The sequence below is a fragment of the Stigmatopora argus genome, chromosome 10 (genome assembly GCF_051989625.1).
Source record: "Stigmatopora argus isolate UIUO_Sarg chromosome 10, RoL_Sarg_1.0, whole genome shotgun sequence".
In the NCBI taxonomy this organism is placed as follows: Eukaryota; Metazoa; Chordata; class Actinopteri; order Syngnathiformes; family Syngnathidae; genus Stigmatopora; species Stigmatopora argus.
Genome location: NC_135396.1, coordinates 1,653,369 through 1,673,197, shown reverse-complemented (window position 1 = coordinate 1,673,197; position 19,829 = coordinate 1,653,369). Strand labels below are relative to the sequence as shown.

At 42.6% G+C, this 19,829-nt stretch overlaps 1 protein-coding gene across 2 annotated transcripts in view; it reads right to left on the bottom strand.

The window, feature by feature from the left end:
* rsrc1 (arginine/serine-rich coiled-coil 1) overlaps positions 1–19,829 on the bottom strand; it is a 107,229-nt gene that overhangs the window by 71,653 nt on the left and 15,747 nt on the right. For both annotated transcript variants that reach the window (XM_077610663.1, XM_077610662.1), the window contains exon 4: positions 13,081–13,263. In XM_077610663.1, coding sequence (XP_077466789.1) covers positions 13,081–13,263 — 183 coding nt within the window. The remainder of the gene's footprint in view (positions 1–13,080; positions 13,264–19,829) is intronic.

The window sequence follows — 19,829 nt, the reverse complement described above, 5'->3', positions numbered from 1 at the left end:
TGGAAAAAGGGCGAAAAGAACAAAGATATATTAAAAATAAACTGTCTTAAGATGTAAAAATGGTCACCTTCCTTAAAAATAATTAGTAGGGTTTAGCAAGGTCAACATTTCAGGACAAGATACAAGTTACTGTCGTACTAAACAAATAAAAAGCTGTACATTGCAAAATAGTATAATTGTACAAGTATGAATACACAATTTTCGAAAGTTACACTTAAACTATTCAAGTACACAATGAGTCTAACCCTAAGATTTCCCTATTCCTCTCATGTATTTAAGGCTTCTTAAAGTACTTGCAGAATTTAGATCAGATAACTTTATTCATCCCATATTCTGGAAATGTCATTGTCACAGTAGAAAAAGGGCGAGAATACAGACAGACAGAAAAAAAACAGAATTTCTATCTGCTAGGGTCAATATTAACCACAAATCGATTAACAAATCCACCACTGCCGCTCTCCGACATTTGCGTGTACTTTTAATAAGATTAATCCCATCTCCTCTCCTTCTCCCTTTATGTATTTTGACATTTCAACATAATATTTCCATATTAAACGCGACGGGACGGCTGTTTACAGGTCACGTCGTCAATTCTGCATGACAAAACGGGCAAAGACGCCGGCAAAGGATAAAGCTGCGTCAAATTGAAAAGCGGTGCATGCAAAAGTGCTCCGAAAGAAACCCTAAAGCCAAAAACCTGTCCTAATCCCTTCCTCTCCTCTCTTTAGCCTGTGTCAGCTGTACCCGGCTGGCCCAAGTGTCAGTTAGCCCCGGTTAGCGCCTCATCTACATAATCAATATGACAACCTTATTTTTCCAATGCAAACAGGATTTGCTTGCTGAGCTGTGTTTGCTGATATGTGTGTGTGGGTGTGCGGGGGTGTGCGGGGGTGCACGCGCCCAGTCGGTCTTTGGCCAGCCGCAGTCATGGCCCTCTTTAGGCTTAATTAGATTAGGTGCGATTATCCCGGCTCTACCTTACAAGTGGACAGGGTGGATAAAGCATCCACAAAGAACCGCCTGTCACAGCGACTGGGTTCTTGCGTGCAGGTTATCGGGGGGTCCACGTTGCGTACATTGTTATTCATTTCGTCTGCGTCCCGTGGCTTTTTTTGGACTTTACTTCGACGCTGGCTACTCCTACGGCGGGGACAAATATTTCTGTCGTCCCGCCTGTCCGTCAGAATAAAAAAGCAAGGCCGATGTCCAATGTTCCCTCTAATTTTTTGTTTGTCTGGGCAGAAAGACAACCTCCCTGAGCACACTGAGTAACCGGTGTGAGCAACATCATCATTGCTCGCTATGGGCACACACCGGTATCACACCTGCCATAAGCAGGTGCATGTCTACTACACATAAATGATTTAGTAATAATAAAATGTAATGATTAATATATATATGAATGGGCGGCCCGGCGGATGAGTGGTTCGCGCGTCGGCCTCACAGCTAAAAAATAAAAAAAAATAAAAAAAGAATAATAATAATTGGGATTTTATTTTGTGCGCTCCATATGATTTGCTGTGCGCAGAGAAGACGAGAGTAGTGCGCAATTGCGCACACGCGCAGCTTAGAGGGAACATTGGCGATGTCTTGAGAGCGCCGGGTGAAAGACTTCAAGGAAGGAAGGACAAGTTTTTGGGTTGGCAAGGTGGTCACTTGCCACAAGAGTTGAGGTCTTGAAATTGTTTTGTTGCAAAAGTGATGGTTGTCAATGGAATGTTTTTGCTCCGTGCTGATGGGAAGGTTGTGTACAAGGTGAAGTTTGTGCTGTTGCAATTAGTTTTAGCATCGAGATGAGCGCTTCCATTGGGATTGTTGACATCCCGTGTTTATCGGGGTCGGGTTGACCTACCAAGAAAGATATCGGACGATGTGTTTTGGCCAAAAACGATGATGAGAGAGAGAGCAGATGTCCTTCATGTTTTCACTGTACTGTGCCTATAAAAGATGTCGAGTTTTGCAAAAAAGTGGGTCTTTCCTCTTGTCTGGAACCGGAGCATATTGTGCATTTTGTTTCAAGTCCAATAATAGTAGTGGTGTTAAGAGGTGTATTTTGGGCCTGACCAAAGATGGCGCCTGCCAAACAAACAAATGATCATTGCACTTGCAATGTGAGTTATCAAATGACTGCATTACAATGCAATAGAAACTGTAGCTTCTGCTTGCTTAGGTAGCATTCACCAGGACTGCAGCTTGAAGTCAAGTAAGTAATAATGCCTCAAATACTATCACTAAAAGTACTACCGTATTTTGCTGTTTGATATAAGATTAAAAGTCTTAAATTTTCTCCAAAATAGACAGGGCGCCGTATAATCCAGTGTGCTTTATATATGGGGAAAAATGTGTCATTCATTGAGGGTGCGCCTTATAATGCGGTGCGCCTTATAGTCGTGAAAATACGGTACACCAACTTTTTTTTCTTGATTAGCAACAAAACATATTTTCCTGTCCAAATGCATTTACATAATTCTCCTAAATCGCTTGCAACCTGCCACACAAAATCGTGACTTTGGCGATGTCAAAGACTATGACAGCAAACCGAGATGAGATCTTTAACACTTGGCTGATTTTGTCTTCCGTGAAAGTCAGATGGTATAAAATGGTCTGAAAAGGTACAAATGAATGCAAAGAAAAGACAGGAGAAAATAAAAGAGGGGAACAGGGTAATTGGATTGGGCATGCATGCGAGTGGACTAGGTGTGCGAGTTTCTCTGTGTGTGTTGGAAGGGGGTGGGCTTTTATTTGGCCGGATCTGGTCTCTGTCATCGCGCTCCAGGCCTGGCTTCTCTCTCCGCCTGCAGCGGGTCTCAAACACATCAACACACTCGGACACACTCGCAGCGCTAAATGTGTTAGCGTTGTGAATCGCCAACGGTCAGAGAGCCAGATTTTTACTGTATTGGTGTGTGTGTGGTTCGGCCTACCCCCCCAACGCAAGTATTTGCATACTCCTTTAACAACTGACTAAATGGTTAAGCAGATTACAGAGCGCACTAAGTGGATTGTCACAGCTCGCTATCGCTCGCTGGGGATGGCTCTCCTGTGATTAAAAGTGGCCAGATACGTATTGCCCTCACTCGCAGACACATTTGGAGCGGTCATTCTCAGACGCCTCGTGCTACAACGTGACTCTCGAGATAACAAAAACAAATCTTAATATCCCGGAAACATTTTGTTTGTATTGGAGTAGCAGTGTAGGGAAGAATGGCGGACTCTGATTTCAGAAATGTATTCGTAGGATATCGTAAAAATAAGACGCTACCTTTAGTGTCATGGTTTTGTCCCTAGGTAACAAAATAACGTTACATCTCGATAGCTAAACAAGCGTAAAAATCAGCTATTTTAAATGGCCAAATTCAATAATTCAATCTTCCTTGGGTTTGTATGCTAGCCTAAATGTTACCAAGTCCAATGGATCTCAAACATTTTACCTCACGCATGTCAAAATGTAGACATAATGATATATTTTAGCTCCTCATTCTCTCGCAAGATCTACGCCACATGTCAAAGTGGCGGCCCGGGGGCCAAATCTGGCCCGCCGCATGATGAGTGCCGACTTTCTGTTTTAGGATCAAATTAAAATGAAGAGAATAGATGTCTATTAAATTTCCTGATTTACCCCCTTTTAAATCAATAATTCTAATTTTTTAATCAATTTTTTATGTTTTCAGTTCAAAAATTATATATAAAAAAGCTAAAATAAACATTGTTTTACATCTATAAAAAACTGAATATCCAGGCCCTTTAATCCAGTTCTTTTAATCCATTTATTTAAAAAAAAAATCTAAATATTATATCTAAAATGGTCCACGTCAAATGAAGTTGACGTTAAAGCGGCCCGCGAACCAACCCGAGTCTAACACCCTTGATCTACGCCCTGTACCTGAGACCAATCTTTCTCCTATCAACTTTCATGAATGATCTCCACGTTAGACAATTATTCCTGGTCTTTGTTCCCATTCCAATTCAGCGCAGACCGTTATACCAAGGAGGTTTCTGCCAAAGCAATCATCGCCTAACTACAATCAACTGCTTCTCCCTGCAAGACAATGGACTGGTGCTTCTCGTTCCCGCCCCAGCCAACACAACCACGGGCTACGTACGACATATCTAACCCTTTCCGATGTTCGTACAGTTCCTCGTTAAAGCGCTGTCTAGCGCTCCCCTTTTAATAAACCCTCAAACGCAAGCAACAACTCATCGATTTGATCCAATGCGAGACCACCCGAACCTTCCTAGGACTTTGTGTTTGAAGTCTTCCTGATCTCCCAAAGTCCCACTCCCCCATTCAGACACAGCCTAGAGTCCTTCACACAAAGCAGCAGCAGCAGTCACATCCATACCACCCATGCACACGCTCCCGATAGGCCGAGCAGACGCCGCGGGCCTTGGCTACCTACTTCCACGCACACACAAAAACACTTACTTTGTCCGCTTACTGTGGATTACCGACACTAATGAGCCGATAGATGTTCAACGGAGGCGAAGAAGCGGGCAATCGGTTCCTCGGAGTGAGGCGAGAAGGGAGTTAAAACCAAACAGCGGTAGGATACTGGACCTATGTGTGTGTTGGTGTGTATGTTTGGACCCAGGGTATGATTTTGTTTTGGCTGTGCCTCGTGGCGTCGTGTCTTGCCGAGGTTAAGGCTGAGCGATGGAGCCGCGCTAGCCCGGCGGCTTCGGCCGAGACCCCATTGGCGAGGCTGCTTCGTCGAAGGAGAAGGCGATAATGAGAGCGTAAAATCAAACGGCGGCCAATAAAAAATCCTTATCATCCGAATGTTTTGAAGCGTGAACAGCATTAAGTACAGAATGGCCCGGTGGTTAGAGTGGTTAGCGCGTCGGCCTCATAGTTCTGAGGTCGGAGGTTTAATCCCAGGTGGGTTGCGACCTTCCAGTATGGAGTTTGCATGTTCTCCCTGGGCTGGCGTGTTTTTTCTCCGGGTACTTTGGTTTCCTCCCACGTCCCGAAAACAGTTAGGCGAGCTGATTTAACACTCTAAATTAAGGGTGTCAAACTCGGGTTGGTTCGCGGGCCGCTTTAACGTCAACTTGATTTCATGTGGGCCGGAACATTTTAGATATAATATTTAGATTTTGGGGGGGTAAATGGATTAAAAGAACTGGATTAAAAGCCCTGAATATTCAGTTTTTTATAGATCTATAACAATGTTTATTTTAGCTTTTTTTAAATATATTTTTAGATTTTACAAAATGATTTTTGAACTAAAAACACTAAACATTAAAAAAATCAGGGGGAAAATCAGAAAATTTAATATACATCTGCGTATACTCTTCATTTTAATTGGATCCTAAAACAGAAAGTGGGCACTCATGATTTACTTTCCCGGGCCACATAAAATGATGCGGCGGGCCAAATTTGGCCCCCGGGCCGCCACTTTGACACAGGTGCTCTACCCTATGGACCCAGATCTGAATTTATCTGGCCTACACCGATAAATATCACTTCTTTGCAACAAAACAAACACAGGATGTTTGCCATAATAGTTGCAGATTGTTTGCACTCCTGTGGTTAAAAAAAGCCATCTAAACTCAAAGACTCAATAGAAATATGACAATCATAACCTCTACAAAGGATCCAAAGCTGCTACCAGAGGAGCATTTTGTGAACGTGGCCTGTTTTAAATGTGACTCTTTTGGTGTTAACAAACAGCCATCTGCTAACTTGAATGGAACAACTGTAAAGAACCAGTTGGGAAATGGATCACAACAATGGGTGAAGAATACCAGTATGCTATGTACTTGTTGATACAAACTGTTGAATTAAAGATGCTAACCTCATTTTTTTACCATTATACTAGCACAAACATTCTGTTCTCCAATGACCTCACCGTGGAAATAAGTAAAGTCAGACCATGATATAAGGAGACGCAATTCCAGTCACCTTGGGGTCCAAGATCATTTCTCAAAGATTCTGCTAGCACAGGGGTGGGCAACCCGGTCCTGGAGGGCCGCTGTGGGTGCAGGTTTTTGTTCCAACCGATCCAGCACAGACCCATTGAACAATAAGATTTCTGCCGAAAACAAGAAGCACCTGAAAACAGTCCACTGATTGGATAGGACACCAGATTGGTGAAAAGGTTTCCTCTTTATCGGTTGGAATGAAAACCCGCACCCACTGTGGCCCTTGGTGGAATAGTTTTCCCGGTACCCGGACATTTCGTCGACGGACAATTCGTCGCCGGACTCTTCGTCGCCAGACAGTTCGTCGCCAGACAGTTCGTCGAACAGACATGTCGCCGGACGATATGTCGAATGGATATTTAGTCAAAGAGCGTTTTTGTCGAACAGTTGCTTCCTCGCGAACGATTGTTTTGTTGCATAAATAATTTGTTGAAGCGATCAACCAGGTAATCTCTCTCTCAAAATTATAATCACCCTAACCTTAACCACTAACTTTAACCACTATCCCCTAACCCTCATTCTAACCACTAACCTTAACCACTATCCCCTAATCCTAATCCTAACCACTAACCTTAACCACTATCCCCTAACCTTAATCCTAACCACTGACCTTAACCACTATCCCCTAACTCTAATTCTAACCACTAACCTTAACCACTATCCCCTAACCCTAATCCTAACCACCAACCTTAACCACTATCCCCTAGACCGCTTCGAATTGTCCGTCGACGAATTGTCCGTCGATGAATTGTCCGGTCACGGTTTTCCCACCCTTGTTAGCCTGTTAAATCATTTTGAGACTCCAGCCAAATCCTATTGACAACTCAATTATCAACCCACAACGTCATCTTCGACATGACTCCATCTACCAAAACAAACTCTTTCCACAGCCCAACAAGTACGGCTCAGCGCAGAGTCAAACCACGACGGGCCTCCTGACCTTGTACAATGGTCTGATTAACACAACCACACACAGACACACACCCACACCCATCCAATCAGCGCTCTCCTCTTTACCACCGGTGAACGGCAATGAGATCTCTTAACACGAGCCGGTGGTTTTCAATGAATTTTGCATGAAAACATGCCGCCGGAGCACCAAGTTGCCTGCTGTCATACTAGAAGAGTGCTAAATGTTTAATGACGACAACAGCGCGAGCACAACAGAGTGGCTTGTCAGGGTGCCGCTGTGAGGCCCCCCCACCCCTCTTTCATCCTGACAGACTCTTTAAAAAGCTCCTGATCCCCCTTGCCATCAACATGGCACTGCCTGGCTCCTTTTCCTCCCACCCAGCAAGGAAACCTGGATGTAAATGAGCTTGGAGTACCGTCTGTGTGCGACCGTGTACGTGTGATTGTGTTTCTTCGGAGTCAGTGATACGGATCTCGGCGGTTTAAAAGAAGACCCCAACCCCCGACATCACCATTAGGCGAAGAGGAGAGGAAATGAGAGAGAAGACAAGGTGGCAGGCGCAGACAGGATGCACAGCTGCAATTGGTGTTTTAAATATTCCTCAAACATTTCACATCTGTCAGCTGTCTTTCTTCAGCTAAAGGAGCATTTGTCATTTGTCAGCCTCCCCATCTCCAGTGGAAGCAGGCGAGGAACATCTACGTCATCCCGGGTTCGAGTGCCGACGATGCCGACATGAAAAGGTCCACGGATAGACCGGCTACGTTTGGAGTGGAGTCGAAAAAGTTGAGCCTTTTTTTTACGGAAGTACTGATGTATCGTTGATGATTCCTTTCTTAAAGTTCGCTTCTGTAAAGGTTTTTTAAAAAAAAAAACAATTTACAGAATGGGATTTTCAAGATCAAGTTAATTAGCAGATTTTTTTCAAAACTTTTAAATCTTTTTTAACTAAAAACAAAGAATAAAATGGATTAAAAATTGCAATTATTGATTTAAAAGGGGAAAAAAATCAGGAAATATAATATACATCTATAATCTTCATTTGAATTTGATCCTAAAACATAAAGTCGGCACTCATGATTGACTTTCCCGGGCCGCACAAAATGATGCGGCGGGCCAGATTTGGCCCCCGGGCCGCCACTTTGACACGTGACCTAGTCTAGTCAAACGTGGGTAATCAGAGCGCAGGATAAGAAGGTCAAACTGAATTTAACACTGGCTGTCAATGACAGCAAAAGACGCCCAATCCATTTTTGACTGGAAAGATTGACAGCGATCATTAGCTGCCAACCCTCCCAGCCCAAATGATTGGACGCCATTAAAGGCAACCATCGTGTTGGTCGCTGGCGTGGGAAGTTGATATGTACGCTGAAATAAAGACAGTCTAAAGCGAGGTCAGAGATAAAGAAAGAGATTCCTATCAATGCTAAAGGATATTGAAGCCTTAATAAGAAAATAGATAGAGTAGTCTGCCTTAACATTTTCTTTGATAGCTTTATTTGTTTTTCTGATAGTGATCTAAAAAAAGCAATATATTTAATGGCAGCAAATATACGGATCGCTATTCGGTTAAAAGAAATTGCCGGCATTGTCGAAATGAATTTAGAAGGCACTTGTGAGCATTTATTAAGCGTAAGAGACCTTGAGAATAGAAGAATAAACACAATCCATAGTTTTACAAACTATATTTCGTTTCTATATTAAAAGTCAACCTTTTACTACACACTTGGTAAATTCCTGTGTCATACTCAAGTGAGACATGATATTTATAAAACGTATTATGGCATGTTGGTTTCAATAAAATGTCTTGGAACGTATTAGTTATTGTTTGTCTATTATTCTGTATTCTAATGGGAGAGAATTTGTTGAAGGTGGCTCGCCAATTAAGATTGACTAGACAGCCCAAATTTCCATAAACTACCCACTTGATATTGATTTTAACTTGTGAGTTCAGTCCTCCCACACTGATGTGGAACTAAACAGATGGCATGCTTCACTTGATGGAATCCACACTAAAACGTACCCCCCAACACAATTCAATCCGGCATTTTAGAATGGTGGGTGCGGACAAAGAAGGGGGCACTGAATTGTCGTTTAAATATTGCGATTGTTCAGTTTTATGAGGATTACCCAGGTTCGAGAAACAAAAATAATTACACTAGGTCACAAAAATGTGGTGTACAATCTGTTGACGTTAAAAACGTGGCTCTCTGTTTGCTACAATCCTTACCTTCGTTTACGCCATCGGTTTCAACTATGCAGAGGCAAAACATTGCATAAATTATTTCTACTCTGCGAATTTAAGAGTTATGGACCTGTGTGTGTGTCTTGAGCATTGATTTTTTTAATCATATTTGACTAGATTTGATCATGTAATTCGCGTGTAAAAGAATTTTAAAGCTGACCTAAAACAGAAGGCCTCTTGACCTTAGAACAGGGGTCTCGAACTCAATTTACCTGGGGGCCGCTAGAGGCCGAGTCTGGGTGAGACTGGGCCGCATCAGGATTTCCACAAGAAAAGCACTGATAAAACATTCCAACGTTATCAAATACCTTTATTTTTTAACAAAAAATAATGAATTAAATAAATTAACTTAAAGATGAATAAAAAATCAATCAATCAGTAATATAAAACCAAATAATACTAATGAGCATACAGTAGATATACACTGGCTGGCTAAGTAGAGAAAATGAATTATTTTTATTCCGTTTCAAATGTCTGTATTAACAGCTCTTTAACCTTTAACTTTCTGAACTTGAATGGAATATTCTGAACACGGCTTCTTTTGCCTACTCCTTGCTGCTAGAGACCTGGCAGCGCTTCTTCTCACATAGTCACATTTGGCTTGAGGGAGGAAGCAGTGGAGACCCTCAGTAGAGCTTGAAGATGCTCATCAGTAAGTCTGGACCTGTACTTGGACTTATTGAAGTTCAAGGTGGAGAAGAGCTTCTCACACAAGTATGTGCTCCCAAAAAGGCACATGGTCCGCTTGAACCTTCGGGAAAGTTCAGGGAAGCTGGGGGTCAACTCTCTCAAAAATTGCCCAAGCTTGTCTGCTTCTCCACTCACCTCCCTGAACTTGGCTTTGAGTGCAGAGTTGCACTGCAGGTCAATGAGCTCCATTTGAAGCTCAGGAGGGGCATCTTGCACATCAAAGGAGAAGGGGTCCGCAAAAATTTGAAATGTGGCTTTGTGTGTCTTGAAGTCTGCAAATCTGTGATCAAATTCCTCCTGTAGCTTCGAAATGGCCTCAACATACTTCTCACCACTGAATGGTGTACCTGCATCCACGAGAGCCTTGCATGCTGGGAAATGGCAAAGGTTTGTCTGAGAGAGCTGGGCTTTCCATAACACAAGTTTAGTGCAGAATGCTCTCACGTTGTCATAGGCAGCACTGACAAGTTGCCCCTGGCCTTGTAGCTTCTTGTTCAGTACATTAAGCTCATGTGTGATATCAACAAGAAAAGCCAAGTCCATGAGCCATTTGGGATCACTTAGCACAGGATCAATCAACTCACAAACGGCGTAGCTAGCTTTGACTGCTGCATTACTGTCTTTGGTAGCCTTCTTGAAGAGATCCTGTTGCCTCAGAAGACGTGTTTTAAGACTGGCAACCTGGTTGGCTCTCTCATCTCCCTGGTATTTTTCGTACTCCTCAGCATTTCTCATAGTACAATTACGTTTCAAATTGTATTCCTTGTGCACCGCAACTTTTTCAGTGTAAATGAGACACGTCGGGGTGCCCCTGTGTTCAACAAAGAAATATTGCACTCCCCACTTTTCTTGAAACTGTCTGTGCTCATCACCGACCTTTCTCTTCACGGCAGGCTTTGAAAGAGACATCTCTGGGGCTCTGTAATATGTTTTTCCACTTGGAATGAGTCTCGGGTTGATCTTTCACATTCAGTCGCGCGGGTTTGTGGCGCATGTGCACTTTCGCTCTCCGTTTCAATCGCGGAGATGGCTACAGACACTGACACAGGCTGGATCACGGATCATAGCGCCTCATTCAGTTCTATGCTGAGAGCAGCGGAGGAGTGTGCGCGCCGAGCGGAGTGATCGGCCTCACGGCTTCTCCTCCGCCCAGCTGATTGGAGGAATGAATGAGTGAGTGAGCGAGGCACTGGACAGCCCGGCCGATGTCCCGCCCTCCAGAGCCGTATACCTCACCGTGATTGGTTCATTCAGCTCCGAACCAAAGTTCCCTCTAATTTTTTGTTGGTCTGAGCAGAAAGACAACCTCCCCCAGCGCACTGAGTACCAGTGTGAGCGACATGATCGGTACTCGGATGATTCGCCTAAAGACGTTTCGCCGACGGACGTTTGACAGACGGGCAGGTCGCCGAATGGACGTTCCACCGAACGTTCATTCGGCCGAACGGAGGTTCCGCCGAAACGGGATTCGAACGCTCGCCCCGCCGGATCGTGTGTGTACAAGTTTTTCAACCTCGGCCCGCGGGCCATATACGGCCCGTTAGGATTTTTAATCCGGCCCGCCGCCGGTGTTGTCCAAATTATAGTAAAAATCAATGTTCGTCTACCATCAATGGCAGCCCGGGAATAAGCACTCTTGGGCGGGCATGGCAGTCCAGGAATAAGCACTCTTGGGCAGGCAGATGTAGCAGAACCGAGCCGTAAAATGACAGCAATCGGGTCAAATCCATCCTAAAACAGCATTTAATGATTAAATACAAATACTGGATGATATCGCGATGGAGGCAAAAAAACGTCTATAAACGTCCATTCGCCAAACGGCTCAAAATGCTCTCAAATTCGGTCAAATCCAGCTGAAAACAGCGTTTAATGATTAAATACAAATACTAGTATTTGTATTTAATCATTAAACTAACAAATACTAGTACGACCTGTCCGTCTGTCAAACGTCCGTCGGCGAAACGTCTTTAGGCGAATCATCCGGTCACGACATCATCATTGCTCGCTATCGGCACACCAGTATCACACCTGCCACAAGCAGGTGCATGTCAATGTTCCCTCTAATTTTTCATGTAAAACATGCTGTAAAACAAGAAAAACATGAGTGGACAGAGCTACTGCCACTGGCTGCCACTTAAACGGCGCCATCATGGGGAAAGGGGTAAAAAAAAAAAATAAAAAAAAAAAAAAAATTAAAAAAAAAAAAAAATTGATCTTTCATATTAAGACGGGGGCCGCAAATTATCGTCCCGCGGGCCGCAGTTGGCCCGCGGGCCGCATGTTTGAGACCCCTGCCTTAGAACAAGGGTGTCAGACTCGGTGTCAACTCGATTTCACGTGGGCCGGACCATTTTAGATATAATATTTAGATATTTTTTTTTATAAATTGATTAAAAGAACTGGATTAAATGCCCTAAATATTCATTTTTTTATAGATCTAATACAATTTTAATGTAAGCTTTTTTTCTTAGTAAGGGAAATCATTTATTTAAGTATTATTAATTAATTTTATTTAATTTATATTTATTTGTTTTTCATTGCAAAAGGAAACCACATTTTTCTTTAATTATGTTCAATATTAAAGTGGAAAACAGAAAATATTTTTATGTATTTTCAGATTTTACAAAATGATTTTTTAACTAAAACCACTGAAAAAAATGGATTAAAAAATTGCAATTATTGAATTAAAAGGGGGAAAATCAGGAAATGTAATATACATCTATACTCTTCATTTTAATTTTAAAACAGAAAGTCGGCACTCATTATTTACTTTCCCGGGCCACACAAAATGATGTAGTGGGCCAGATTTGCCCCGCGGGCCACCGCTTTGACACCTGTGCCTTAGAAGAATACTCTAAATACAATCTGCCTTTTCTTCCAGATTCAAAACTGACTGTCTTTTCTCCCATGACACTAAAGCACTAGAGATCCGATGTTTTTATGCACCAAGACTTATTGCAGGTGGACCACGAGTGGCTGAAGTTGAATTAAATATAGTAAACTTGAAAAAGTCACACACTAAAAAAAAAAAGGCTATCGCCATATCATCCTGTCTTGCAAGGGGGAACTGGATGAGATTATCAGAAGAGCTCAGACAGATGCTTGATTGCAAAAGGAAATTGAGGGAGAAAAGAACCATTGAGTAACAGACGGATGGACGGAACACCGAGGCCAAGCTTCATATTTAACTTCTTTAAGACCCCGCGTGTCCTCTGCGGACTGGACATTAGGATTGAAATGGGAGTGGCCTAAACACCAGCATTCTCCGACATGTACACTTGCATGCAAGGAGTTATTCATCACTCACCCCTTTTTTTCCGCCTTGTCCTTCTCCTTGTCTCTATCTCTGTCACGGCCTTTGTCCCTATCCCGGTTTTTGTCCCGGTCGCGGCCCTTGTGGCGACCGCGGGTGCGATCCCGGCTTCTGCTTCTTCGCCGGCGACCGCGGCTCGCGCTTGTGCTACGAGACCGGCGGTGGCGAGAATGAGACCTAAGGGAGGGATAGAGAGCATGTTTAGGCGACTGGGGAGGAAAAATGGAAGTGCATTTTAAAGATCTTGGTTTTGAATAACTTTATCTTGTGGTTAAACATCTTGGTTTTGAATAACTTTGTCTTTGGGTTGTTTTTCGCCTGGGATAGGCTGGCCACAACAACTTTTTCAGGGAACGTTATTGAACCTATAGTCTGTCGTTGACGTCTCTAGACCTCCAGTCCATTTGGATTTTAGAATTCACCTAGCTGGGATGTGACTTTTTATACTTTTATATTACTATTTGTTTATTTTTCTTGGGAAAACGCATTTGGGGAGTAGCACCACCAATTTCGTTATACGCAGCTGTGTATGATGACAATAAAGGCTTTTGATTTGATTGATTGATTTGATTGATTGACAGGCAGGGCTGGCAGTGAATGACCACTGTCAAAATGGTCTGAACTTTAGCGCCATCAAAGGCAGGGAAATATTTGCAGCCAATCCTCCCAGTTTAAAATTAATTAGATGTTCGGTGTGGTCAACGGCAGACAAAGAGCTAAATGCAATGAAATTTAACAAAAATAATAAAATCCACTTTTGAGCATTATTGTAGGCTATTAACCGAGTGTATTTCTGTTTTCAGTTATTTTAATGTGTGTGCATATATATTGCATATACACACACAAGCATGTACTACAGATACACATAAAAATACAATAGTTTTTTTTACTATCATGATACGACACAATATTTCATTTGCGTTCACACCGATGGACAATTCTCATGAATAAGTCAATACCCAAAAACAAGAATCCAAATTCCACACAAAGACCAGCACAAAGATTCACTCTTCCACTTTGAACCAACCAGATGGGTGGCTAATCGATGCCAGTTTTATTTTGAAAATCAATCAGATCAAAGTAGTCTGCGTGGATTGTGTCCGAATTGAATTAATCGAGCCCGGAAAAAAATGTCGCTTTTCAATGCACGTTGCTCGTAAATCTCCAGAGTACTTTTAGTGCTCTTTTATAGTCTCGGTGGTTTCTCTCAATAGTTTTGACAATAACATATAGACGATGCCATAAAAAATAAAAAATAAAAAAAAGATAACATGACTTCAAAACGCCAGAGAAGTAGATTAAATCGACTGCAGGTGACAGCCCACCCGTCTTCACGGGGTCGTTAGAGAAGACGGAAACAACGTAATTTTGGTGAGCGTCGCCAAAAGGCCGACTTCGAGCGTTCCGTGTTCATCCTTCACCGTTTGCCTTTAATGACACGGTTACATAAAGTCAAAGACTACACACACATCCACACGCTACGACGATAAAGCCAATTAGACGGAGACTCGGAGGAGGACCCGTCCTCGGTATTGATCCCGCGGCTGACCCTCTGCTCTCCAAAAGATTTACAGCGCAAGATTTACTCTTTTACTTAACACATGACTGCACGGTTTGCCACGCCACGAATCAAGACGGCAGACAAAAAAAACGCAATCGCGTTTACGAACGTATAGAAAAATAACAAGACGATCCTGGAAATGAGTCGGCGTGCATCTGATCGCGAAAACGGCGGCCTAGATTGCGCGATGTTCACGGCGTGATGCCGATGCCTGATTGGAAATCCCAGCAGAAATCAGCGGCGAAGATAGCGTTATTTTCCATCATCTATCATTTTATTGATTTGTCTATAAAAAGAGTCAAACCTGCTGTCCGCCAGCTTTATTGCTTTCTGCTCTTCTTTATTAGTTTGCAGTTTGGGACATCCACAGCTGTCTCTCTGCCGACAGAAAACTAATCATTTTTCTACACAGGCCTGTCACCACACAAACAGACAACGGTCTGACAACTGTTGCGATCAATTAGGAGACGAGGCGACGATCGAGATCGCCCCAGACGAGCGCCGCTATTTCGGGTCGCGGCTGACGCCGTGTTCGTACCGTCGCGCTTTACCCGGGACTCGCAGAGGGACGCTCACGCCAACATGGCCGTAATTACACATTTAGATGTCGAGACCGAGGTCTCAGACAAACAAAATGGCTTGGAGCGCAAAGGAGCACCAGAGGTCAACCTCGTTACCGTATGTACTTGTATATAAGTCGCCCACGTGTATAAACCACACCCTTAAAATTGCATTAAAATTTACAATTTCTCACGTATAAGGCATTTCTGACACTTGGGGACAGCAGGTTTGACTGTTTTTAGAGACAAATCAATAAAATAAATATTGTTTAGTGTTTTATCTGTTTCTCTTTTGTAATAAATGGCCGTATCGGCCACATTGTTTTGCGTCATGGCGTCATGATGTAATGACATTATGGTGTGATGGCATTATCAACTTGCAGTTTCATTTAGTGTTTTATCTGTTTCTGTTTTGTGATAAATGGCCATATCAACCGCATTGTCTTGCGTCATGACGTCATGGCGTCATGGCACCATGGCGTCATGACGTCATGGCATCATGATGTAATGACATTATGGTTTTATGGCATTGTCAACTTGCAGTTTCATGCATATATTTTTATGCACATATAAGCAGGTACCCTCGATTCAGTCCTCATTTTTTGTCCGACAAATGCGGCTTTTATGCGAGTAAATGCGGTAAGTCGACATGAGTACAGTAGCTATACAGTAATTTCTCGCGTATAAGGCATTTCTGACACTTGGGGACAGCAGGTTTGACTGTTTTTATAGACAAATCAATAAAATAAGTTTTGTTTAGTGTTTTATCTGTTTCTCTTTTGTAATAAATGGCCGTATCGGCCACATTGTTTTGCGTCATGGCGTCATGATGTAATGACATTATGGTGTTATGGCATTATCAACTTGCAGTTTCGTTTAGTGTTTTATCTGTTTCTCTTTTGTGATAAATGGCCGTATCAGCCGCATTGTCTTGCGTCATGACGTCATGGCGCCATGGCGTCATAACGTCATGACGTCATGGCATCATGATGTAATGACATGATGGTTTTATGGCATTGTCAACTTGCAGTTTCATGCATATATTTTTATGCACATATAAGCAGGTACCCTCGATTCAGTCCTCATTTTTTGTCCAACAAATGCGGCTTTTATGCGAGTAAATACGGTAAGTCGACACGAGTACAGTAGCTATACAGCTAGCATTATTGAAGAGATAAAAATGGCCATTATCGTGTAACAATGGCACGAGAACGCAGAACAACAGAAAATAATAACGGCTCATTTCTTTCTTGAAGAAATCATTGATGTGCCACATTATTTATGGTCAATATAAAAAGTGTACACCATTTCCTAGTTTTAATAAAATAAAATTTCTTTCCACGTTTGATGAGTATGTCAACTACAAGTTGTACTTTTTAAATGGCTTTAATGTCGCTGCTAAACTCTGAACAGTTTTTCTAGTGAACTTGTTCCACTCAGCTTTTTTTTCCAATTGAGTTGGACAAAATAATGGTCATATTAATGGGTGAAACATGTTCTGAAATTCATCAGGCTGAATATTTTCACATCACTCAATCCTCACATTTGAAGGGGGAAATGTAGACTATTTCCAAATGTAAAAATGCAAGTCATATTTAATCTTAAACGTCAGTGGCTTGAATTGTGATGCCTAAAAAAACAGGAGTAGCATGTCATTAAAATGGGCTTTCAATCGTTACTGAAAATATATTTTTCCCCATTCTGCTACTATTACTTGATGAATTATACTTTCCATAAAATGACTTTGCTCCCATCTTCTGTCATACCCCAATTTTGATCAAACCCCCTAATCCAGAAGTAAAATATATTCATTAAATTCACCACACATTTGATGGAGGCTGTTCATCAGCGTGTACAAGATCGGCCATTAGCCTGCATGGAGAATAACAACTAATGTGAAAAAAGGAAAGAAAAACATTGGCATTTTGAGCCTTTGGAGTCTCCAGGCGAGATAATTCATCAATGGCACAAACAGACTTTGGAATGAGTGACTTTGTGTGTTGACAATGCCTGCGCATGTTTGTAATCAACAGTACATGAGGGGGGGAAAAAATAGGACAGAGTTGCAGTGTTCCAAGCTTTTTAGTCTTACATTTAGCGCCAAGCAAATTGCGGCCAGAATCCGCAGATGCATTCGCCGCCATCACTGTTTCTGCAAAGCCCCCGCCCCCTTCCTCTTTTTCCCTGTGAAGAAACAGCCCACTTCTGGGGTGTGTGGCAAATTAAATTTTCTGTAGTTAATAGACTGAGCTTGTGCTGCTAAATGTCAATTTCCTGACCAAGTCCTTCCCCTTGGAGAATGATTAGCTAATTTGAGGCAGGAGATAAATGGGCCAATGCGGGACAAACCGAGATAAACAGTCGTGCTCCGACCGACCGACCGACCGACCTGGCGCCATCATGTCTTTCTCCGCTTTACGTTTCATTGGCCTTATTATCGCCGGGAAAAATAGGTCTCCTATGGCCTGAACATATTTTCATTTCGAATAAAAGGACCTTGCTGTTTTGCCGCCCGACATCACTGGCTCGTTTTCGCCATTTCTCGCTGGTTTTTCGCCATCCGGTCCATTAAATCCCGGCTCCCCCATTGGCCGGGGCCGCTTTCCCGGTGAATTATCAATAAGAGTAATTATGCGGCATGTTGGGGCCCGGGCTAATGCTTATCGCCGCTGACCCCCCGGTGCGCGGCGGGATATGATCCCTCGCCGCAGCCCATTGGAGTAATTATGCGGCCGGGTGTGAAGCTGGATGGTGTGCTCGCCTTATCTGTCAGTATTCCATTTCTCTATTTTATAGAGGGAAAAAAAAATTGGACATTAATGGCGGCGATGCGATATGACGGGCGTCAGATCCAGGTGAACGCCTCTGCTGGCATATGACCCCGGCGGAGTCATTATTAATACCGCGGCGTGTAGCGAGGAGGGACATGGCATCGACGTGGGCCAAGATGAATCCTTTATCTTCAAGCAATTGCTGCGGAATTCCTATTGTTTGCTTATTTTTTATTTTTTTCGAAGGCGAGTAGCAGGGAAGAAAGTGGAATGGTCATTTGTAAGTTGTTACAGGCAGACGTCTTGTTGAAATGGTCCCTGTCTGTCCATTAGGCCACTATTGTGTTTATTCAAAGATGAACGGCTTTGATTGCAACGCTAGCATGCTGGAGTAAATACTGGCAATTGTGAGACGTGGGTGTCCGGGCGGGGTCTTTGTTAGCAGCACAAACTATGTGACATTAGAAGGAAGGAACTAATATAGACATGTCGTTAAAGATAAATACAGTGAGCCCTCCAATATTGTGGTTAATGTAGGGCAAACATGGCCGGGATCATTGAAAAATCGCAAAGTAGGGTCACCCTAAATCAAGGTTGTCAGACTCGGGTTGGTTCGCGGGTCGCTTTAATGTCAACTTGATTTCATGTGGGCTGGACCATTTTAGATATGATATCTAGATTGTTTTTTATAAATGGATTAAAAGAACTGGATTAAAAGTCCTGAATATTCAGTTTTTTATAGATCTGAAAAAATGTTTATTTTAGCTTTTTTTAAATATATATTTAGATTTTACAAAATGACTTTTGAACTAAAAACAGAAAAAATGGATTTAAAAATATATAATTATTGATTTAAAAGGGGGGAAATCAGGAAATTTAATATAAATCTATACTCTTCATTTGAATTTGATCCTAAAACAGAAAGTCGGCACTCATGATTGACTTTCCCGGGCCACACAAAATGATGCGGCGGGCCAGATTTGGACCCCAGGCCGCCACTTAGACACATGTGGTCTAAGCCAAGGGTGTCAGACTCGGGTTGGTTCGCGGGCCCCTTTAACGTCAACTTGATTTCACGTGGGCCGGACCATTTTAGATATATTTAGATATATTTTTTATAAATGGATTAAAAGAACTGGATTAAAAGCCCTGAATATTCAGTTTTTATAGATCTAAAACAATGTTTATTTTAGATTTTTGAAATATATTTTTAGATTTTACAAAATGATTTTTGAACTAAAAACACAGAAAAAATGGATTAAAAAATGACAATTATTGATTTAAAAGGGGGAAATCAGGAAATTTAATATACATCTCTACTCTTCATTTGAATTTGATCCTAAAACAGAAAGTCGGCACTCATTTACTTTCCTGAGCCACACAAAATGATGCGGCGGGCCAGATTTGGCCCCCGGGCCGCCACTTTGACACGTGGTCTAAGCCATCGCGTACTTTGCGGCGATTCCTAGCGCCTTCCGCGGGCCGTGAACCGAGGGAAGGGATAATGCGAGTGTTTGGAAGGAGGAAGCGGCTTGGGAAATGATTGCGACATCTCTGGTAATTAGAGGAATATCATAAATTAAACTTGTGTCTGCCGAGGCGTTTGAAGAGCACTCAAAAGTAATAAATTCTGGATGGCGAACATATTTGCATTCCGTTCAGCTGGCAGCGTCAGGCGGGAACAGCTGTTTTCCACGTCTTTTGGCTGCGGCGAAATACACACTCCTCACTCAAGGTGCTTTTGAGAAATGTTGAAATGCCAGAAAGAAAAAAAATAAGAAGAGAAAAGTGACTTTTAAGCAACACTGCTGTGCGCTCTGTCGGTGGAATTAACGCGACGGGGAACACCAC